The 23,926-nt window shown below is 44.9% G+C and overlaps 1 protein-coding gene across 3 annotated transcripts in view; it reads left to right on the top strand.

Annotated features, from left to right (window-relative positions):
- Nucleotides 1-23,418, top strand: part of Specc1 (sperm antigen with calponin homology and coiled-coil domains 1) — a 264,567-nt gene extending 241,149 nt beyond the window's left edge. For all 3 annotated transcript variants that reach the window (XM_005349893.2, XM_013347347.1, XM_026780356.1), the window contains 3 exons: nucleotides 5,576-5,692; nucleotides 11,671-11,730; nucleotides 19,708-23,418. In XM_005349893.2, coding sequence (XP_005349950.1) covers nucleotides 5,576-5,692; nucleotides 11,671-11,730; nucleotides 19,708-19,797 — 267 coding nt within the window. In that variant the 3' untranslated portion in view covers nucleotides 19,798-23,418. The remainder of the gene's footprint in view (nucleotides 1-5,575; nucleotides 5,693-11,670; nucleotides 11,731-19,707) is intronic.
- Nucleotides 23,419-23,926: the final 508 nt, after the last annotated feature.

Genomic DNA, 23,926 nt, shown 5'->3' with positions numbered 1-23,926 from the left:
TTTTTGTGCCTGTCCTGGAACTAGCTCTTGTAGACCAGGCTGGCCTTGAACTCACAGAAATCCACCTGCCTCTGCCTCCCAAGTGCTGCGATTAAAGGCGTGCACCACCCCTGCCCAGCTTAGAAATAATTTTTTTAAAGGAAAAACAGAGCAATAGGACCAGCATAAGGAAAAGTTGTGTTCGTTCCTAAAGGCTGCCGGAAGACCAGAGGTGCTGTCAAAAGGACAGAGTTGGACTTGGAAGTCCCCATAAGACAAGATAGAATCAATATAGGAGACAGGTAGACATGCCCAGTGTGGACCAGTTTCCAGTGCTGTTTCAGGGGTCCTCAGAGAGGGATTGTCATGGTTGTTACTTGTTTTGTTTTTCTCTTCAAAGTCTGTGGTTAAACATGGATTCTAGATGCTCCCGAGTGTCCGAACATTCTCTTTAGAGGCATGCTGTAAATGTAAGAGTGGACAGGTGACAAGAAGCTTTGTTTCTGTGTGTCCTGTGAGGCTTGGTTTTCTCCTTTCATTACTTTCTTTAATGTCACTGATCCTGGTAGAGAATCACTGCTACACAGAGCTGTCCTCCACACCAAACTGCCACCTCCCCATGAGTTCAACTGTGCTCACTTGCAGAGTATTTCTTCAGCTGGGCTCACTGACTACTCCCAACCGAGTGTGTACAATTCTGCCTTAATTGCATGTGGCATCAGGGAGGGACAAGCAGTATATAGGACTGGGAAGGGGGCTCCATCTAGGTGGCCACAGAGGAGTTGTCGTCCCCACTGGGTGCAGACCTCCCAGTATGGCTGTTTTAAGGCCACCCATGCTCCTGCCTATAACCCCCCCCCCCCCCCCCCCCCCCCCCCCCCCCCCCCCCCCCCGCACACATTGCTCTGCGGGTCTGCTTCATTAACGCATTGTTTCCTCATAGTGAACGCTAGCGGAATTGCACCTTATTGGTTTGTCATTGGGATCTTTGGAGGAGGGGTGGACGTTGTTTAATCTCCTCCAGGGGAGGAATTTTACCAACAGCCATGCTGACCCATAAATAAGGCGCTTAGGATCGCTTCCCTTGATTTTTATAAAGTAGGTCCAGCTGTGGGATGATTTTAGAGTGTAAGATTTTATCTTTTGGCTAATTTCCTCTCTCTGTTTTGAGACCAGACAGTATTACAGTAAAATATTAATCTCTGTTGTTTTTGTTTTTGTTTTATTTTAGCTACTCAGGATCAGACTTATCCTAACTCTTGAGGCTTTGTAGTAGCTTGGAGTCCAAGGAAATAGAAGGCAGATTTCCCATAATGATTGATATAAAGGCAGACTTCCCGTAATGATATAAAGGCAGACTTCCCATAATGATATAAAGGCAGACTTCCCGTCATGATCCTAAGGAGACAGAGGTCGGTGCTAGAACAGTATCTGGAGTGGAGTGGAGAGGAGCATCCCCTCTGCCTACGCCAGGCCCTCAGAGAGACCCGGCAGGATGCCCTGCTTTCTGTCAACACTCTATCCCTAAGCATCTGTGGGGGCACACATGAGTACAGCCACAAAAGAATTGAAAACACCAATTTGGTGACCTAGAGAGATGGCTCAGTAGTTTAGAGCACTTGTTGCTCTTGTAGGGGACCAGGGTTGGATTCTCAGCACCTATGGTGGCTCACAACCTTCCATAGCTATAGTTGCCTCCACAGACACCAGGTATGCACATGGTACACATATATACATGCAGGCAAAACACTAATACATAGGAAAGAAAATGAATTAATTTTTTTAAAGATAGAAAGAAAACACTGTGTGTGTTCCAAATGCTCTTGGACTTACTTTCCTCCAGCCAAGATATTTTGTATGTATGTGGGAGGGTGCGTAACAAAATTTTTATTAAATCTTTGAGTTTCATACAAAATTCATCTTGAACATATACCACCCTCTCCCACTCATCCCATAACTACCTTCTCTACCCTCCCACCCAACTTCAAGATATATTTTCCAAGTTAGATTTCTATTGCTGTAATAAGACCATGGCCAAAAGCAATAGGGGAAGGAAAGGGTTTAAAGGCTTACACTTCCACATCAAGGCCCATCATTAAAGAAAGTGAGGGCAGGAACTGAAGCAGAGGCAGTGGAGGAACAATGCTTACTGGCTTCCTCCTTGTGGCTTGCTCAGCCTGCTTTCTTATATAATCCAGGACCACCTGCCTAGGAATGGCACCACCCACGTAAACTGGATCCTCCACCAATCATTAACCCCCCCAAAAAATGCCACACAGACTTGTTTACAGGCATCGTTTACTGTTCTTCCTCCTAACTCTGTGTGGGTCAGGTTGATGAAAAAAACCAGCAAAGATTCTCTCTCTCTCTCTCTCTCTCTCTCTCTCTCTCTCTCTCCCTCTCTCTCTCTCTCCCTCCCTCCCTCCCTCCCTCCCTTCCTCCCTTTCTCTTTTTCCCTCTCTCTCCCTCCCTGCCCCTTTTCCCCATGGAGCTCAGTGTATGTTGCCCAGCTAGTCTAGGGAATGGGACCTGCTACCAGGGGTCACATCATTAAAGAACGGACTCTCCTCATCCAGCAGCTGTCAGTGCCTGGAACGCTTCAGCTAGTGGAGGAATTTCATGGCAGCTTTACACCCCACCCCACCCCATGTTGTAATTTCGTCTGGCTGGACCTTGAGAAGATCTTGTACGTGCTGTCACAATTGCTGAGTTCGTAGGTGCAGCTGCCCTGTTGTGTCTGGAAAACACTGTCTCCTTGATGTTATCAACCACCTTTGACTCAGTTACCATCTTCCCACCTCCTCCTTCCATGAAGACTCCCGAGCTTTGGAAGTAGGGATATGATACACATGTCCCATTGAGCCCTAGGCACTCCACAGTTTCTTAATTTCTGCACACTGACCAGTTAAGGGTCTCTGTGTTAATTGTCATCACTGCAAAGGGAAGCTTCTCTGGTGAAGGTTGAGAGATGCTCTGATCTGTGGATATAGCAATATGCCATTAGGAGTTGTTTTAATTCTAGCAGAATAATAGTTATTAGGTTCCCTAAGGCCTGTGACATATTTAGCCTCAGGTTCTTCTTAGTCCCTTAAGCAGTGTTAGTTATGGCTTCCATCTCACGGTATGGGCTTTAGAACTAATCAGAAAGTGGTTGGTCACTCCTGTAGCATCTCTGTCACTATTGCACCAGCAGGTGTATCTTGTCAGGCCTGTCATTCATTGTAGCTTGCGGGATTCACAACTGGATGAGAATGATGGTTATTTTTCTCTTTTGAAAGCAAGCATGCCCCTTCCAGTTGAGTACCAGCTTGAGTTTTTCATATTCTGTGGCTCAAGTACGTAGTATCTTCAGCAATAGGGTTTAATGTCATGTTCTGGAATGTAACCACGGTCATTGGCAATAGCCTATAATGAATGTTTTGGGGTCTATGTGACCCCATTGCTGAACAAGATTTAAACTATACCACAGTTGCCTCTTTCTCTCTCTGAAGATAAATTCTCAGTGGAATAAGATTTCTACCCTAAGAAACTCTAAAAAAAAAAAAAGAAAGAAAGAAAAAAGAAAAAAAAGAAAGAATGAAAAAGAAAAAAAAGAAAATGAACAATAAGATGAAACAATTCTGAACTGTGAGGCTACAAGTATGGACAAGCTATGGCTTGGTGTATAAATGGCTTTGGCCTTTTTCATTTTATTTACTTATTTAGCATTTATTTTATTTTATGTGCATTGGTATTTTGCCTACAAGTTTGCCTGTGTGAGGGTGTCAGATCCCTGGAAATGGAGTTACAGACAGTTGTGAGCTGCCATGTGGGTGTTGAGAAGTTAACCCTGGTCCTCTGGAAGAGCAGCCAGTGCTCTTAACCACTGAGCCATCTCTCTACCCCCTGGTCTCTTTATTCTAAATGGCCACACAAATTAGAACTACAGGTGGGTGGAGGTTTTTCCTTTGAATTTGATGCGCAGGAGAAATGCCTTATTACAGAGGAATCATTTCCACACACATAGAGGCAAGTCTGTTCAGAGTAAATGAGCAGCAAAGAATTGAGGGCAGTTAGAGCAAAAGGGAAAGAACTTATCTAAGAGATCCTCCTTCCAGCAGAGAACACACTTAGCCTGGCTTCTATCATTTTAGACTGTGCTCCTGTGATGTCTCTCTTTAACCTTTGAGTTCATTGGTTTGGGATCCCAGACTTCGAGCCCTTGTCTCCTTTACTGTTATTATAATTATGGGTGTGACACTCTATGTTCATGGAGGTCGGAGGACAACTTTCAGGAATCGTTTCTCTCTGTCCACTATGTGGTTCCTGGGGGTTGAACTCAGAAGGTCAGGTTTGACTGCAAATGCCCTTGCCCACTGTGTCAACTCCCCAGCCTGGGGACATCTTTTAAAAATTAAATCTTTGGGAAGATAACGTTGCTTATCACTGTGTGTCAAGCAGTGACCCCAACTCACTCCCTGTCTTGCAGGAGGAGCCTCATTCCCCACCAGAGGAATGATTCTTGCTTGTTCTCTGGCTGGCCGGGAGACTGTTGAGCCTGAGGCTCTCTTGCCCCTAGGAAGCTGCTCTAGTTAAGGAAGAGACTATAGAGCAGAAGCAGTTGTAGCCTGGGCTCCATGCTCATGTTTTGTCTGGTCGGCTTGATGTTGGGTTATGTGTAGTCATGATGATAGTGATGGTTATAATGGAGATGATAGTGATGGTAATGATGATGGTGTTGGTGGTAATGATGATGGTGGTGGTGACGATGATGGTCATGATGGTGATGGTAACAATGATTATAATGATATTGGTGATGATGGTGATGGTAATGATGGTGGTGATGATAGTGATGGTGATGATGATGGTTTTGGTGGTAATGAGATGATGGTGATGATGGTCATGATGGTGGTGGTGATGATGATAATGATTGTAATGAGGTGGTGATGATAGTGATGGTGGTGATGGTGATGGTCATGATGATGGTAATTGTGGTGATGGATGATTGTGGTGATTGCTCTCCCTTGACCAATTGGGAAATTCTGGATATACAAAACTCAACAGGGGAATAACTTGAGATAAGATTAATATTAGGCTTAGAGCTAGTTCAGGACGGGAACCAAAAGCTACGGAGAAACCCTGTCACAAAAACAAAAAAAAAAAAAAAAAAAAAGATTAATATTAGGCTTTAATGGATCCCCCATTAAGCAAGAACTACCCATGGTCTCATCTTCTCCTTCATATATACCTGTGAATGGATGTGAACCACAGCAGGCCATTCCTGCTACCAAAGTTAAACACACTCCCAAAAAATGCAGTCCATTATGTTGTCTTACCTAAGATACCTAGATACCGGTATCACATTGTCTAGCTCATGTCCTTGACGGTGCAGTGTGGGTTAACACTGGAACATTGTCTGTGATGTCCCTGACAGTGCAATGTGGGTTAACACCGGAACATTGTCTGGCTCGTGTCCTTAACAGTGCAGCATGGGTTAACACTGGAACATTGTCTGTGGTGTCCTTGACAGTGCAGTGTGAGTGAACGCTGGAACGTTGTCTGGCTCGTGTCTTTGACAGTGCAGTGTGGGTAAACATTGGCTTTTCTTTCTTCACAGAACATTGATATCACCAATTTCAGCAGCAGCTGGAGCGATGGGCTGGCCCTCTGTGCTCTGCTACACACCTACCTGCCTGCCCACATCCCCTACCAGGAGCTGAACAGTCAGGAGAAAGTAAGTCACTGCCTACACCACCTCATTTCTGCTCCGGAAGAGCCAATAGAATTTCTGTAGCAATGCATTTCTGGGAGGGTGGGTGGGTAGTTTGAAAGAAAATGGCCCATAAAATATTATGAGGTGTGGCTTCATTGGAATAAGTGTGGCCTTGAGGGAAGAAGTGTGTCGCTGTGGAGATAAGCTTTGAGGTCTCCTGTGCTCAAGCTTCATTAAGTGTAATAAACAATTCACTTCCTGTTGCCTGAGCCTCAAGATGTAGAACTCCCAGCTCTTCTTCAATACCATGTCTGCCTGCTTACCACCATGCTGCCATGATGATAATGAACTAAACCTCTGAAACTGTAAGCCAGCCCCAATTCAATGTTTTCCTTTAACTGAATGTGGTGGCACACACCCTTAATCCCAGCAGAGGCTGGTTTCTCTGTAGCTCGGAGCCTGTCCTGGAACTAGCTCTTGTAGACCAGGCTGGCCTTGAACTCACAGAGATCTGCCTGCCTCTGTCTCCTGAGCTCAGCTGCCCTTCTCAATGCATGTCATTTGTTACCAAGAAGAACAGTGAGTCTCAGTTTGCTTTCTATAGAAAACCCTGGTTTAGCTGTGACCTTTATTTTTCAAAGTCTCTTCCAGTACCAAGAATGGAGCTAGAAGAGGTAGCAGAATTCCCTTCTCTTAATGGAGGTCCTGATTTTTTTTTTCTATTAAGCTGACAAATTAGACTTACTCATGTTCCAGAGAGTTATCTGCTTTATGAAAAATCCTCCAATGTAAATGTTAATCTCATCTAACTCTGTAGACCATGCTGGCCTTGAACTCACAGAGATCTGCCAGTCTCTGCCTCCTGCATCCTGGATCAAAGGTGTGCATCATCATGTCTTGCCTAATCTCATCCTTTAAATACCTGCCTAGAAGGCTGGCAAAATGGTTCAGCGGGTAAAGACACTTGCTCCCAAGCTTGACAACCTGGGTTTAATAACCAGGACCCACATGGAGAGAAGCAGCTCCCACAAGTATCCTTTACTCTCTGCACATAAGCATTCGTGCAAACACATTCTATAAACACACACACACACACACACACACACACACACACACACACACACACACACACATATGTCTGGCTAAATATTTGAATACCAGCCAGGCATGCGTTTAATCCCTATAGTTGGTAGGTTGAGGCAGGCAGATCTCAGTGAGTTTGAGGCCAGTCTGATCTACAAAGTGAGTTCTAGGACAGAAAGGGCTACATAGAGAAACCCTGTCTTGAAAAAAAATTTAATTCCAGACATAGCCAAGTTATCACAAAAAAATTAGCCATCACAGAGTATCTTGCAGGACTGGCAGTGTGGCTAATGGCAGAGCACTAATCCAGCATGTACCAGACCCTGGGTTCAGTTTCTAGCAATGAAAAAGTACTGTTTTCAAAGCATTTCCATGTGGAATGCCTTATAAATTGCGAAAGAGGCTGAGTAAGATCATGTAATGTTTGGGAGAAAAAAAAATATGTAGTGTGTCATGTTGAGTGTAAGGTGTCTAAAATATTCAAGTGTTATATTAGGCAGGCAGACAGAAAATCTGGAGTTTAGATGGGAAATCAGAGCTAGAAGAATGGATGTGGGAGAAATCCATGAAGATTCGTGTTATTTGGCAGGACTTCCTGAGATGAAGCAGTCAGTGTTCTGAATTTGCACTGCCCAATAATGTTTGAAGGGCAGCTAGAGATGGCGTGTGAAGCCGTGAAACTGAAGATGAGCCAGTTCTCCTGATTTTAAGGGAACTATCCTAAGCAACTTTGATAACTATAGCAAAATACCTGAGACTGTATATGCTGTTAAGAAAAGAGGTTTTTTAGAGCTTTGAGACATCCCAAATTGAGGCAGTCATGTCTGTTTGGCCTCTCATGAGGATCTCGTAGTGGGTAGGTGGTATCACAGCAGCGAAAGCACGTGTGGAAGAGGGATGCATGGTGAGGCGGGAAGCCAGAGAGATTCAGAGGCCAACTTTGCTCTTTTTATAATTTGCTCTCACAGGGAGTAATCAGCGTCCCAAGGGGACTGCATTGATTTCAGAGATTAAGATTCCCAGTCAACTGCTTTACCTCCTCCTAAAGGTTCATTTTAACACGTGTGCTGCTGGCCAAGCTTTCAGCACACGAACCTTCCGGGACACTCAAGCCCCGTCCAAGCACAGGAGAAGTACAGAGAGGACCCAGCAGAGGGAACTAGAGCCAGGTGGAGTGGGGACCAGACCGTCAGCCATCACAGAGGCCAAGGGCATAGCAGGGCATCTGATTGTCACCTAGGAACGGTTTTGATTTTCCTCTGCCTTCCTTTCTGGTGCGATGTTACAAAAATAATTATGTCAATAGTGAACATAACAAATTTCAAAATAATCAGCAGACCTTCCTAAAACGACCACACACGTTCTAAAATGTGAGTCTTCCTGAAAGTGATTTGTTTGTCGGTAGTCAACAGGCCTGGCTTCTTTGTCCTCAAGTCAATTCAGATCTGTTGGAAAATAATGGGCCTGCGAGTGTTTGCTCTCACAATGTATCATGAGCATTGCTTCCTAGTGACCAAAACCCTGTCTCACTGTGCATCCCTGAGACTCCTGCACCAGGCACCCGGCCAGTTGCCCAGTGGCCTTCTGTAGATGTAGAACTGTACATCAGGGCAGGCTGGCAACAGTATTCTTGTTTCTGTTGCTCTTACAGGACAAGGGCCTCTATTTCCCATCTGGTTGAGTTTCTTTTTCTGGGTCTCTGGTGTTGTCATCAAGAAATCCCAGTGGTAAAGGACCATTATAAGGCAACTAAGGAGTCAACATCATGTGCCAGGAGTGTCATATGCAGGCCTGTTTGACTTCACAGCTCCCCTGTCAACTCCAGTTGAGTTTGAGTTCCAGCACCTAGGTCTGTTGGTTACCACTGGCCCACTACTCCCTGAATGAATATCTGGTCCCTTCCTGACTGCACCCTAAGTGGAGAAGCAATGGCTACTGGCTGCACCCTAAGTAAAGAAGCAATGGTTATATCTCAGGATGTCATGAGAAGGGGTGGGGGTGCACTGAGAAAGACCAGCTCCATCCATTACAGAGGAGGATTGTCAAAATGATGCGTCAGCCAAAGCCCATCACTACAGCATCAACTGAGCATGTGAGGAGCTTTTAATAAGGGTAATTTCCCTGAGGTGACAGTACCACTGGGCAGGCTTTCACGGAAGAGACATGTTTGAGGTTGGGCTTCGAAGGGAGCATAACTTCTACAGCCCCTTTGAGGTGAATGAACATGATTCAGACTCTGACCTATGGTCTTATGTATGTACTCAGTATGAGGGGGTCATCGATTGGGTGGTTGTACCTTGTGGAATAATATCAAGAAGGGTACTAAGGGAAATATAATGTTTGTAAAAATCCATTAAAATTGAAATATAAAAATAATATGTTAAAGGATCTAGGCTCAGTGGTAGAGCCAGTGCTTAGTATCAATGAGGGTCTGGATTTTATCCCCAACACCAAAGAAAATTAACTAGTTCAGAATTAAAAGTAAAAACTGGGCACAGTGGTGCATGCTTGTAAAGCCAGCACTTAGGAGGTGGGGGCAGGAAGGTCAGGAGTTCAATGCCAGCCTTAGCTACACAGTAAGGTTAAGGCCAGATAGGGCTACAAGAGGTGGTGTCTCAAATAGGCAAGGATAACTTGTAGTAAAGGAATATTCAATCACAGGGTGTACATCACAGTGACTGGAAGATTTCAGTATTTTGTTTTCATTAAAAGGACAGTCTCCATATGTCAGCATATGAAGCTCTTCTATGCAGCCCAGAGTCAGGTTATTGAGTGGAAAGTGATTCTGTTGACATCAGAGATTGAAGATGAATATGAATCAAATCCTTTCTCCCTCTTATTAGCAGAAAGATACTGTAGCAGTACAGTCCTGCCAGCCAATCTGGAGACCAAGGTCTGCATCAGATGGGAACAGATTATTCTGAGCTAGGAGGTTCAGGCTTACCCCTCCCTGCTCCCCCGACCCCTGCCGCCACACACACACACACTCACACACACACACACACACACACACACACACACACACACACACACACCAGACACTGAAGAATGAATGGCCTCTCACTCTGTCCTCCTATATGACAGAGCCTCCACCAAGGCAGAGCTCATGGCCTGAGGACATTGACTCTCCTCCCCAGCCTCTTCACTGGCCATCCCTCTTCTGCTCTCTGGCCTCTGCACAGCAGCCACAACAGTGCATAGTGGGAGGGCATTAGGATGATGATCCCTGGTCACTGTTGTCCTGCCTCCATCAAAATGAGCAAACATCACTTTTATGAACAACAAAAAAAAAAAAAAAGAAAAATCACCCCATTGTATTCCATGCTATGCTGTTTCAGAGCTTTTTGAGGCCGTTTTCCAATACAGACCGTTTATCCTGTGTTCAGGTTCTTAGAAAACATACTTTCATTTGACCCTGTTAGAGGGTCTTAGCAGAATTCTAATTAAAATATTTGATTTAGAAACGCCTTCTCTTTAGACCTTATTAGTAACCCAATAAACTAAAAACATCAAAATGCATTGTTTAGTTTGACACATTTGTCAGGTAAAGATACACGGGGGAGAACATGATTATCGGAGCTGAAAATGGTGTGCCTTTTTAGGAACCAGTTTGGCATTACAATCTCATGAGCCATAAAAACTGTTTGTATCTCAGCTTCCTGAGTAGTGTAACCTAAACACTGGCCTAACCAAAGGGATTTAAAATAAGAACAAAGGTTCCATTAGCACCAAAACAGGGGTGGCTCCCTTAGTGTGGACTGGACGGGCCCATTTACCCATTTCTGCATCACAGAACAGAACAGCATCACAGAAACAAGGGGGAGATTTCCAGCTCTTGTCCATCAATCTCTCCAGGTGTCAAGGAAGAAGGCTGCTGGACTGGGCAGTATCACCGTGGCTCCGCTGCTTCCCAGGGTTACATCACAGGCTAGAAGAAAGCATGCATAGGCACGTCTGCTTTTCCTCTGACAGTATTTATACATCAGCAAGTTGACTTCAGTGTCGAGCCGAACCATTTGACCCAGGGCCAGATGCTTAGACGGGGCAGAATGAAGACTATGGGGAAACAGAAAAATAGAAAATTATAAATGTAAAAGGACTTGAACTCCTGGATTCCAGTGATCCTCTTACCTTAGCCTCTTACATAGCTGGGGCCATAAATGCATCCCAGCTTATGTATAAAATTTAAATACGAGCTGGGCAGTGGTGGCGCACACCTTTAATCCCAGCACTCGGGAGGCAGAGGCAGGCAGATCTCTGTGAGTTCAAGACCAGCCTGGTCTACAGAGCTAGTTCCAGGACAGGCTCCAAAGCCACAGAGAAACCCTGTCTCGAAAAATCAAAATAAATAAATAAATAAAATTTAAATACAACTGTGGTAAAGTGCTTGCCTAGCATGCATAAGGCCTGGGTTCAATCCCCAGTACTGGGGAAGGAAAAAGAAAGCTAAATGAATCAAATTGTAAAATTATACATAGGACATAAACTGTGACCATGCTTTTTAGTGGTACTTAAAACATCTAGTTAAATTTCTAACACGTAGTGACTTTCATATGAATTATTGAGGTGGATGGCGTGACAAGTAATTTAGATTATCTGTACAAAAAGATGTCAGACAATAGCCGAGGAGAGTCTGGGAACAAAGCCCAAACTCAGGCTCGGTGATTCTGGGGAACGGTGCTGTTTTTGTTCTAAGAGGAAAATATTTTCAGCCTAGAATTCCCCATCCAAGCCTGATAGTAGAAAGAGGATTTTTCTGTATGAACACATCTGGAAATGTTTCTCCTCTGCAGCCTTTCTCAAGAATGTTCTCCAGGGAGATGTGGTGTATCCCTATAGTTGGTCAGAGGTTCTGGGGGATTCCTGGGGCAGGAAGACTTCTTTGAATAATAGAAGTCTTTGTCTTTCTGATACAGAAACGGAATCTCTTGTTGGCATTTGAAGCAGCTGAAAGTGTGGGCATCAAACCCAGTCTGGTATGTATCCTGTTTTGTACCTTTTTGATATTTTTTTCCTAATTTATGAGAAAGAACTTCCTGCTACCCACTAAACTGATAAAGGATACCCAGGTCCGTTTGCAGATCTGTCCCTCAGGAGTCCTAATATGGTCGGAATTCCAGCTGGTCAGAAAGGATGTATGCTCGGGTTTGTTTGTCTCTGTTTCCTTATCATCATCATCATTATTATTTATTATTATTATTTATGTTTGTGGGTGTTTTACCTGCTAGTGGTCTGTGTACCCCATGTCTGGTGCCTGTATAGACCAAAAGAGGTTGCTGGATCCCCTAAAACTAGACTTAGAGATGACTGTGAGTTACCATGTGGATGCTAGGAATCAAACCCAGGTCCTTTGGAAGAGCTACCAATTCTCTTCATTGCTAAGCCATCTATCTCTCTAGCTCTGGACTCAGAGTTCTTGAAATTAAGATTTCATTATGAATAAATTGCACTTCTGACAAAACAGTGAGCTAGATTGTTATTAAAATTCTCTTGTTCAAATCAACATGCAATCTCAGTGAAATGTCTTTTTTAAAGAAATGTCACCAGGGCATTGTGGCACAAACTTTTAGCCTTAGCACTTGGGAGGCAGAGATAGGCAGATCTCTATGAGTTTAAAACCAGCCTGGCCTATATGTTGAGTTCCAGGACAGCCATGGCTGCACAAAGGCACCCTGTCTTTAAAAAAAAATATATAGAAAAATAACTACATATCAGAAACATAAAATAAAGTGAAAACCGAAGCTGTGAGTTAAGAATCAGACATTGTGAGAACTGCACCTGCTCCTGGAGAGATGCTGAGGCTTGCCTTGGAGGTGGGGTGGATTAAAAGGCCAGATGAGGTTTGGAACCCAGATTTCTGTCTGGAGCACCTAGCTAAATGGTAGGATGCAGGAAGCGCCCATTGTTTAATGGCTACTGAAATATGCACAAGCCAAGATTACAAAGCAGACAGGAAAGGGATTGAGTTTTCTAGCCAACAGGTACACCAAATGAGAGTGGGGATTACCTACCAGAACTGGGGGTAACAAATGTTAACTGTTTAAACCTAGCAGTCAGGTAAGAGGCACTGGGGAGATGGCTCGGTGGGTAAAGTCCAACTGGGCAGGCATGGCAGCATGAGATCTACAGTGCCCTATAAAAAGCCAGGCGTGTAATCCCAGTGCCGGGAGGTTCTTGTTGGCTGTGAGCTCCTGTTGGCCTGAGGGCACCTGTTGCCAAAAGTGGAGAGGGACTAAGGAAGACCTGGATGCCAGCTTTGGACCTCGGCACACCTGTACACCAACACACAGCACATGCACACATACTAAAACGTTTAAGAGAACATTTCTAATCCTGGTTTCCTGGAGCTGAGAGTTCGCGTGGCTCTTGAAGTCAAGTCCAGCCTGTACAACACAGGGACTCCCTCCAGCTCCAAAAATGAGAGAGAGGGAGAGGGAGAGGGAGAGGGAGAGGGAGAGAGAGAGAGAGAGAGAGAGAGAGAGAGAGAGAGAGAGAGAGAGAGAGAGAGAGAGAAACAAAGATGAAGAGGAGTAGAAACCAGGGAGGGTCATAGTGCTATAAATATAAAGGAGGGAGATTTAGAAAAGACTCACATCTGTTCCTGGAGCTGTTTGAGTCGGAGCCTCAGCCCTCCCAGCCCTAACAAGCTAAACTCAACCATCCTCAGGAAGCCAGTTAAACAGATAAATAATCATGAAAGCAGGGAAACGGGGGATTTATACAATGTCGCCATACTGGCGACATAGAGGCCCAGTGACCCCTACACGAACACTCCAGGTTCACCTTCAGGGCCCTGACAAGAGGCTTAGACTTAGACAGCATGCAAGAGACATTTAATTAAGCAGTTCTGGCGTGTCGTCCTGCCAGTCAGTACCCATCACTGCCTAGTATCAGTCTCCCTGCCAGGTGGTCTCACAAGCTGACAGACTTGTATGGATAGTTCACCAAGACCAGCTCCTCCTCCTGCTGCTGGCGCCAGCCTCCATCCTTCCCTTGTCCCAGCAAGAGATTTCTGCAGAAATTACAATTCCTAGGGGATCAATGTTTAAATAGGCCAATATCCAAAGAGACCTGCACAAGGATCTTTTTAGAATATTTTTGTTACCACCAGGAAGGTTACACAAAGCTATTAGAAATGAAAATTTGGAAGAGGGAAAAAAACATGGATGGTTAGATATAGCAAAGGAGAAAGATGGTGGATTCACAGTAAACATAAGGAAACCATCCCACAGGCTGAATAGACAATGAAGGGTTGAAAAACAGTACAGAACGTTTATTGGTTAATGTGTATTTAGTTTCTAGAATGGAAAAGCCAACAAACAGCAAGTTTGAGGCCATTGTAGGCTACATGAAACCCTGTCTCAAAAATAAAATACAAATAAATAAATAAATATTATGGAATGGAAAAAAGAGATAACACTTAGTGGTAATCAATCTGGAATCTACTTCTGGGCTTCCTGTTTACAACAACAATGAAAATCTCATTAAGCAACTGCTAATTGGCTTTCCAGTTCTTGAAGCTTCTTATATAATCTTTCAGTATAATTGGTCAAAGGTTATTAATTACTATTGTTACTTCAGGATGGTTGTAGCTTTAAAATGCCAAGTGTAACCCAATGTATTGTGTTTGTGCGTGCGTGTGTGTGTGTGTGTGTGTGTGTGTGTGTGTGTAGTGCTAGGCTGGCTTTGATATCACTGTGAGGATGACCTTGAACTTCTGATCCTCCTGCCTCTGCCTTCTAAGTGCTGTGTTTGTAGACACGTACCACCATACTATGTGTGGCCAAAGTTTTTTGTTGTTTTAATCCACATACAATCAAGGAAAAAAGGACAGTCAGGAAAATATAAGCTGAAATAAGAGTAAGATTAAGTCTGTAGCCTTCCAAGGTTGGAGGACTTGGAGAAATGTAAAGGGAAGGAGGTGTGGAGACAGCAGCACTATGAATGATATCATGCCGATATTAAGTTGAAACAGAATGGACAGTTAAGTAGCAGCACCAATACCCTTCAAATATCAAATAGAAGTACTCTCTAAACCTTACTCAAAAAGTAGAATGCTAAACATTCAAGAAGTAAAATCCAGTGAAGAAAAGTCTCAGCAGTCTTCACTACTCTTGCAGAGGACCCGGGTTTCGCTCCCAGCACCCATATTGGGCAGCTTACAGCCATCTGTAACTTCGCTTTCAGGGACTCTGACACCCCTTTTTTTACCTCTGCAGTCACTGCACTCTTGTGCAGAAACCTACATTCAAACACACACATATATACATATTTAAGAAATATTAAAGATGTCTTAAAAATAAGGTTTTTTTGAGTATCTGTATCTGTATAAGCACATACACGTTTTAGGGTAAATAGACAAGCAAGGAAGATTCCTTCAAAGTGAAGCTCTGTCGTGTACCTCGAGCTTTAGAACACATTCCTGCCCAGCCACCATGAAATGGGCGTCTTAAGCCAACATCATCATCCGTACCAGAAGAATTGGGCAAACACCCGCGGCATCATCGCGATTGCTTCAGAGCAACTCTGGTGTGTTCTCCAGAGCTAGCCGTCTGTGGCTTGGTGAGGGTTCACTATGGCCTTAGTCACTTTGTCCGTGACGCACCGCTTACTCGGGGGCCTGTGTAGGGTAGTCACTGCACAAGACTGAACTCCCGAAAGCAGGAGCTCCAAAAGCCTTGAGAGTCCAGTAAGTGAGGTCAGCTACTTTTTATAGTTTTACCGTCTTAATCATTCTAAGTGGTGTGAAGTACCTTCACGCTGTGTAGCAATCATTGCCACCCTCCCAGTGTAAAATTCTTATCTTGCAAAATCGAAACTCTGAATCTGTTAAACATTAACTCCCCACCCCCGCCCTCAGCCTGGCCGCCACTGTTCTGTTCTCAGACTCTGAAAGCTCACCTGTTTCAGACACCCCATGTAAGTGTATTTGCCCGCCGTCTCTGTCTCATGTTTGGCTTATGTGGCATAGTGTAAGGTCCTCAGAGTCCATCTGTTAGAGCCTCCTTCCTCATTAAGGCAAATGATATGGTTATACCTTGTTCTGCGTGTCTGTTCGTCTGTCCTGAAACACTACAGTGCCACTGTAGTTAAGTTCGTCTCGGCAAATGCTACTGTGAACCTGGATGCACAAGCGCCTTCTCTCTTTATCGCTAAAGGCCCTTAGAACAATGCCAGGTCGTAGACTGTTTGTAGCAAGTATGTGCAAAGAAATGAATAAAAGAAGAAGCCATACACACTACATAGCAGGAGTATGTGACCAAGAAAAACCACTTGTCTCATGGCCAAATATCAAAAGAAGAAAAGGAAGGGGTGTGGCTCTCATCCCAGGATCCTCCAAAGACCAAAGGACGGTTCATTAGGCCCCAACTTTCAAAGGTTCTACAGTTTCTCAAGAATATTGATCTAGAAATGAACACTTAAGTGTATGTGTCCAGCTGTAGATGAAGCCCTAAGTGCTGTTGTTTAAAGACAATAGGTAGAAAGCTTTAAAACCTTAAATATGAGGCTTTGGTGCTCTGTAGTTGGAAGCATTTATGGCCCTGGCAAAACACCTGAGTTCATTTCACAGAGTCCACACAGAGATAGGCAAACCAGAATGTCTGACGCCTTCTTCTGGCTGCTATAGGTGCTGTACACACTGTGTACAGACACACATACAGGCAAATAAATAAGCAGATATTAAAAATAAGTATTCAAAACATCAAATACATAGATCAAATAAAATATTTTTAAAATCAAAAGAAGAAGAAGAAGAAGAAGAAGAAGAAGAAGAAGAAGAAGAAGAAGAAGAAGAAGAAGAAGAAGAAGAAGAAGAAGAAGAAGCCATAGTGTGTTTCTAAGTTTTGGTTGGGTTTTGTGGTTTTTTTTTTTTTTAGTTTCATTTATTTTTATTTTATGGGTATGAGTATTTTGCCTGTGTGTGTGTGTGTGTGTGTGTGTGTGTGTGTGTGTGTGTGCGCGCGCGTGCATGCACACATGAGCTCACACCACATATGTGCCTAGTGCCCATAGAGGCCAGAAGATGGCATCCGATTCCCTGGAACTGGAGGTACAGATGGTTGTAAGTCACCATGTGGGCACTGGAAACTGAACCCAGGTCCTCTGGAAGAGCAGCTAGTGCTCCTAACTGCTGAGCCGTCTCTCCTGCCCCAGTGTACATTTCTAGTGTTCTTTATAAGTTCATCAGCAACAAGGTACTAAGGAATTCTTATCCAGTATTTTCAAAGTCAAGTTCATGCTCATTCTGACTGGGGAATTTTTGTATTCCATTTTATTTGTTCTGCCTTAGCATTGAGTAGGAGAAGACGATATCTCCTAGATTTAATGCTACCTAGAGCTCCTCTTTAGCTTCTGTTCAAAACAACACCTCCATTCACGCATGTGGTGGACAGGCAGAAATACAAGCAGAACACACATAAAATTTAAAAGGAAAATAAAAACACCTCCAGTGTCTTGTCAGGAACTGCCGTGTGGGCCAGCAAGGTGGCTTGGTAGGTAAAGTTTCTTGCCTGATGGCCTGGATTCAGTCACTGGGGTCCACATGATGGAAGGGAAGAACTGACTCCTGCAAGTTTCTCTCTGACCTTCACATGTATGCCACGACATGCACATGTAACATACACAGGCACACATACACATTGGGTGAGTGAGTATCTTCTGGTAGAATCAAAGAATTATCCATAAATGCTATGACTGTTTTATTTTATTATAGTGCTTTAACAGCAAGAGTGTTTTGTCACTTGCCTCTAATAATGTCATCGTCATTGTTTGGGTTTAGCTGCTTCTGTAGCACCTGTCTCCTTGTTGTGTTTTGTTTTGATTAGTTTTGCTGTGGGGTGGGTCTTTGAGACAGACTTTCACTGCATCATTGAGACTGGCCCTTTCATCTACTGTATTAAACAGGACAAGCAGGAGAGTCCATCTTTGTCTTAGTCCTGATTTGAGGGAGAAAAGCATTGTCTTACACAATTAAGTGAGTTTAGCTATTGGGTTAGGGAGTACCCTTTAGTGTATAAAATAAGTTAGCTTCTCTGTTTTGTTTTTTGTCATGAACAGATTCTGAAGTTTGTTGATCTTATTTTTCTCAGTCTGTTAATATGCTAATGTTGATTTAAAAGCATTGAGCCAGCTTTACATTCCTTGGACGAGCCTTATTTAATCATAATACTTTATAGATTAATGAATTCAGTTTTCTAACATTTTTTTCAAATTGCCAGTAGCTTTGTGTCTATTTATCTGAGAAGCTGACGTACAGTTTTCTTGTAGTGTCTTTCTCTAGCTCTGGTTGTAGGCTAGCCTCACCTCACAGATGAGTTGCAAAACATTCTCTTGTCTTCCGTTTTTGGAGACTAAATAACTAATATTAGTTCTTCTATGTGTGTTTGGTGAAATCATATTGACCTGGGTTTGGGCTGTTAACTGTTAATTTAAGTAAATCTCATGTGTGGTGAAATTATTACTAAGACAGCCTCCCTCCCTCCCCTTGAAACATGCAAAACATTTCTTCAAAGATTTTCAGATGTGGTGTTAATAATGTAACAGATATTTTTGATTCAGTAATTGCTAATATGAAATGGACTGAGTTAAACTGTGACTAGTAGCTGTACTTCCAAATTGTCTGAAACTAAAGACCTCTTCCTCTACAGAAAGGAAAGTTTTCAGTCCCTCTTGAGTTCCTAGGCATGTCTTCAGGCTGCCCTTCCTTCTCAAAGCTCATCTGCCTCCCAATCAGCACTGTTCTCTGTGTAGCCCAGACTGTCCTAGAGCTCACTGTCTAGACCAGGCTGACCTTGAATTCAGAGATCCCCCTGCCTCTGCCTCCCCACTGAACTCTGTCACTCTTTATCATGTGTCCCTGCTATCATTAGCAATCTCTGCTCTAAGACTTCATTTTTTTTTCTTTTAAAAAATTTTCTGGGCAGACTTGTGTGTGGAAGGTCCCTCTTGCTTCCTTTGTGCCCTTCCTGGCAGAACAGATCATGATGTGCTGATCATTTTAGCCTGACCGGGGAGCAGAGCAGGAGAGAAAAGTCAGATGTTAACTTGGTGACTAGTCGGCAGGATTTACCAGGCACAGATGTGCTCTGTTCAGCCTCTTTTTCCTTTGCATCTCTGCTTCTGGCTCATGTTTTGTTACAACCACAGCAGACTCCACATCCGATCCCAGCGTTAATAATTAAGCATCTTCTAGAGAGCGTGGTGAGTGTCCTGCCGGGCGCCTATCCTTCCCACCTGCCTTATCACTGTCGGCCTGGCCTTACGTGCAAAATTAGCCCCTAACAGGTAGTAAATTAATAAAACTAAATAAATAGCAAAAAAAAAATCACTCAACTAGAGGGGGAGAGAAAGAAAGGAAAGGAAAAAAAAGCAAAGAAAGAAAAGCCCATATGCTAAGAAATATTAACCCTAGTAAAGCACATGGTTTAAGTTGGCTCAAGGTGTCGGTGGTAACTCCATGACTAGCTCTCCAGGAACTAATTTGACATTGCAAAGTGCAATGTATTGGAAGAGAAGGGACACTATGGATAGCGCACACCCACGGAAGTACAGTTGTGTGGGAAATCCTACAAAAGAATGCCCATTAGAAAGACACGGGATGTGTGAAAGCATGCCCACTGTGGTGGGAGCCTAGGAAACTGGGCTTACATTCATATGCACATTATTAAACCAGAAGCCTTCTTCTGATGTGGAAGCTCCGGTGACTGTAAAAAGCTGTAATGAAAGTAATAGGAAGTCCTGTCTTTGGTCTTTGAAAGGGACATACCTCCCAGGAAAAGCTGCTAAGAAGCCTAACTCAGCACATTAGCATGGCCTGTGTTTGCCTACACTTTGGTTCCTGTTAGTGGAAGGTAGCAATCCTGATTGGTACCAATCAGTACCAATCCTAACCTGGATCAGAGTGGTAAAAGGGGACTGAGATGTCCGTCTTGTGCTGTCCCCTTCCCCTGCAGGAACTCAGTGAGATGCTGTACACAGACCGGCCCGACTGGCAGAGTGTGATGCAGTATGTGGCCCAGATCTACAAGTACTTTGAGACATAAACAGAAGAGCCAGCATCAGCAGCTGCCACATGGTCTGAAGCTCATCCTGAAGCGCCTGCTCACTGTCCACCATGCCTGCTGTGCCCACCATCTAGCCGTCTGGATTTCCAAGGAAGGCTTAAGCCACGTGGACCAGCACTCCACTGAGAAGCAGAGGTGGCTCCACCGTGTCCCCATCTCAGATGCAAACATGTCTGGAGCCTATGCTCAGGAATCCTTGTTCCCAATGGGAAGTTTTTAGAGAGGCAGGCCCCGCTTCTCACACAGTGGGTTCCAAACCCAGGCCCTCTTCTGTGAGACTCCAGAGTGTTGCCAGTCCCATTTGCTGCCCACACATGGCCTACACACTGACAAACAGCACTTCAATCACCGTGTCTTTTTTTCTTCCTCCTCCTTTACTAAAACTTTGCTTTTTTTTTTTCAAAACTCTGTCCTTACCAGCTGCTTGCCCACCCCCACCAATAAAACAACACTCCACAAAACAGAAAAACAAAAGCAGCTTTTGCTTCTTAGCAACCTGGAAACACACTAATTAGGGATGTCCAGTTCTATGTAACTGAGAGCTTAAAGGCACTGCATAGATCTCGCCGTCCCTATTTGATTTCTCGCAAGTGCAAGGAGCACTTAGGTACCTTGCTGAGGGTGCATGAGAGGCCAGCTGGCTTGCTCCTTAACCACAGGGCCTGAGCACAGCACTGGTGTCTTGGCTGATGAGATCCGTGACCATTGCACATAGACCCTTCTGCCCTGCTGTTATTTACAGTCTCATTTACACACGTCTTGGCCCAACACAGAGCTCCACACAAGTCTGACGTGTGTGGAGCAGCCTGTGATGGCGAGCTCTGCACATGTGCACAGTTCCGCAGGTTGGGAGGTGTGCCCCTTAGGATTCTGGGTGGACAGAAATATAAACATGTTTTGGCTCCAGACAGGTTTGGCCCTTGGTACTTGTTGGGTCTTTTACATGTGCCTCTTGAAAGAAGCTATTAGGAGTGTAAGGGTGACTGTCCTCCAATGCCCCATTGGTTCCCTAGGAAGCAGCACAGCCCCTCCCTGAGTACCCAAGCCAAGCGGCCCTAGACCAGTGGTTCCCAACCTTCCTAATGCTGGGAGTTCCTCATGCTGTGGTGACTCCAACCATAAAAGTATTTCATTGCTATCATAACTATAATTTTGCTATTGTTATGAATTGTAGTGTAAATATCTGATATATAGAATTCTGATATGTGACCCCACACAGTCTGAGAACCACTGCTTTAGAAGCGTCTTTCCATTTTTCTTGGACAAATGTGCACTTCATAGCAAATGAGCACGCCCCTTTCTCTGACAGTTGGGTGCGCACAAACACCCATTACTGTTCTAAGTGCCAAATAACCCTAGACTGGTCCTTTGAGAAAGGACCACGCTCATAGCAACCCCTGCGAATGACCACCATAGCTACAGTGAATCTCTGCCTGCTTGTCTGAGCCACTCTCTGGCCCAGCCCTATCCTTGGAGGACCTAGGTTCTGCCCCTCCCTCCAGTCCATTGCTCTGATAAGTAACAGCTGGGTGCAGCAGTGCTGATTCTCGAGCTAATGTAGCCTCTTGGGGCCACAGACTCCACCTGTAGGCTCCGTCTGTAGTTCTTAGCTGTGGCTCAAGGCCGATCCCCTGGGACTCCTGGGAACTGCATGCCTGACTCTCGCATCAGGTGAGTTAGGATAACTGGAACAAAGCAGAGATGCAGTCTGCACATGCTCACAGTTCTCTAGAACTGGTAGGCAGCCACGCAGAGAGGGAGGACACTACTCCCTGCCCCTTGTTCTCCCATTAGGAGCTCCTTCATTTCCAGGTGGAAGATGAGGGATCAGAACCTCCTTGCTGATGAATGTGTCTCCGAAAGCTGGTACTTGGGCTGCCTCCCATACCCATTGTGTTGACATAATTGATGCTGTACCTCCCCCCACCAGTTGTCTCCTGTCTGCTTTGCCCAGCCATCACAGCAGGGTGGGCAGGAATGCTGTCCCACACAACTGGGTGTCGTTTCTTCAGGGGTGATCTCTGGAGCTGTGTAGGAGAGGCCACAGTTAGTCTGTCTCTGGCTGTTTTCAGGATGCTAAGAATCTGGGTGCTCTTAGCAGAGCAGCCTCCGTGCTGGTCTACAGACGCCTTACAGTGGCTGTAAGTAGAGGCACTTTGGGGCCCCAGGTCGCTGTGGACCGGCCAAGCTGCATCTGTTCTTGTCTGTTTTTTGCTTGGGGTTTCTCTTGACTGCTGCAGGTCTTGGCAGGGGCGTCGGAGAGGAATGGCATACAGGTACTGCCAGGCAGAGGGTATGCATGACCGATAGAGCTCCAGTTCTCTGTCAAGGTGCCACACTACTGCATGTGGAGGTGCAGGGTCTGGGAGGATCTCCAAGTCACAAAAATAAATGTGAGGAAACTGACCAGCTAAGAACAGAAGCATGGCGGTGGAGGCAGGGGTGCCTTACTTTTTCTTGTTTTTGTTTGTTTGTTTGGTTGGTTTGGTTTTGGTTTTTTGTTTTGTTGTTGTTTGTTTTGCTTTGTTTTGGGTTTTGTGAAACAGGGCTTCCGGTTGCCCATGCTGGCCTTGAACTCAAGGTCTTGCTGCCTCTGTCTCCTGGGTGCTGAGATTAGATACCACACCCAGCTTTGGTGCTTAGCTCCTGCTGTTTTCTTTGTGTCTCTGCAAGCCATCATTCAGAGGACGCTGGAGGCCTCCACAGCCATGTTTCTTCCCATCTGCCCTCAGCTAAAGAGATCTGTAAAATGCAAGACCCTGAGAAGTTAAGACACATAAAGAAGTCTGGCTGAGGCACTGCTTGGTGTCTGACGGCAGGTGGTAGCACTAAGGCCGCTGCCCACAGTGGCAATATTCCAAGGCGCATCCATCTTCCTAGTCCTTCTCACTTCCGCACCCATACTTGTTCTTCATCCAGTTGTTCCTCAGATTCTGTAGACCATCCAGAATACAAGCCATGGCTAGAAGATAGAAACCCAGGTAGTGCTGCTACCTGTGGCTTCAACTATTCTGGAGATGGAGATGGGAGAATCAGTTGAGCCTGGAAATTTGGGATTAGTTGGCAGAGAGTGTGGGGCTATCCCAAAGCAATCAGCCATCTAGCAATATTGAATATTGGCCATACTGTCTTCCTGTCTCCCATGAGCACCAGCCACATGTCAGTCTCCGACCTCTCTGTCCCCTGCAAACCTGTCCCTGGATGATGGAAATGGAGAACTGAGACCCTTAGGGACAAACCCACTCACCAAATCCAGCAGTTCCTGAGTGTTCTAGTTTGAGATGCCCTACTGCTGCCACCAGTGGGAGAGAGAACCCCCCAGATGATTGAAAAGAAGTTTTTTCCAGCATCTGCTGAAGCCCCTGGGCATCTAGGTCCTCCGACAAGGTTGGAGTTCTGACTGGAACCCCCTGAGTAGCTCACTGACTTTAACTACATTAGTTGAATGCACTCGATATACCTGTGGCCTCCTTTCCCTCAAGAGCACACTAGACAGCACCTAGCACTGCCCAGACGTGACGTACTGTCAGAGGTGGACAGGGCTCCCAAGGGTAAGGTGTGCCACTGTGTACGATTTCTAATAAATATATTTTGTTTCTATCTCAGTTTGATTCTTTCACCCACTGACGTCGATCAGCATTTTTTTTTCAAAGCACCAAACTTGCTTTGAGTCAGCTTAAAGCGCTCTCCCTGCTCGTTCTTGTCACTTTGCAGTCCTGTCCACAGCTGCCTTGCGATGGCCACAGGTTGTGGGTCTTCCAGCACCCGGATGCTGCCAAGCTGTACAGATGTGCATAAGATGGAAGTAGGCTGCTTGGACCCTGGGAACTGCACACAGTGTTGTTAAAAGTTATGACAAGGTTGAAGAGAACCTTAATAATAAAAAATGCAACAGCGAGTAGAGCATGACCGTGGCTCTAAGCATCCGCTGGAAGCCACCATTCCTAGGCTACAGGCCACAGAGGAGGACGGCCACCCTAGAATCTTTATTTCTCTTTCCTCTCAAGTGCCTGGCCTTCTGAGGGCCTTCACAACTGCTCAAGGTAATGGTCGCTGGTGAGACTTATCAAACCCCGGGTTGGCTTAGGGCCGCCATTTCCCTCTCAGT

Source organism: Microtus ochrogaster, chromosome 7, assembly GCF_000317375.1.
Source record: "Microtus ochrogaster isolate Prairie Vole_2 chromosome 7, MicOch1.0, whole genome shotgun sequence".
Lineage (NCBI taxonomy): Eukaryota > Metazoa > Chordata > Mammalia > Rodentia > Cricetidae > Microtus > Microtus ochrogaster.
This window is presented reverse-complemented; position numbering and strand designations above follow the sequence as displayed.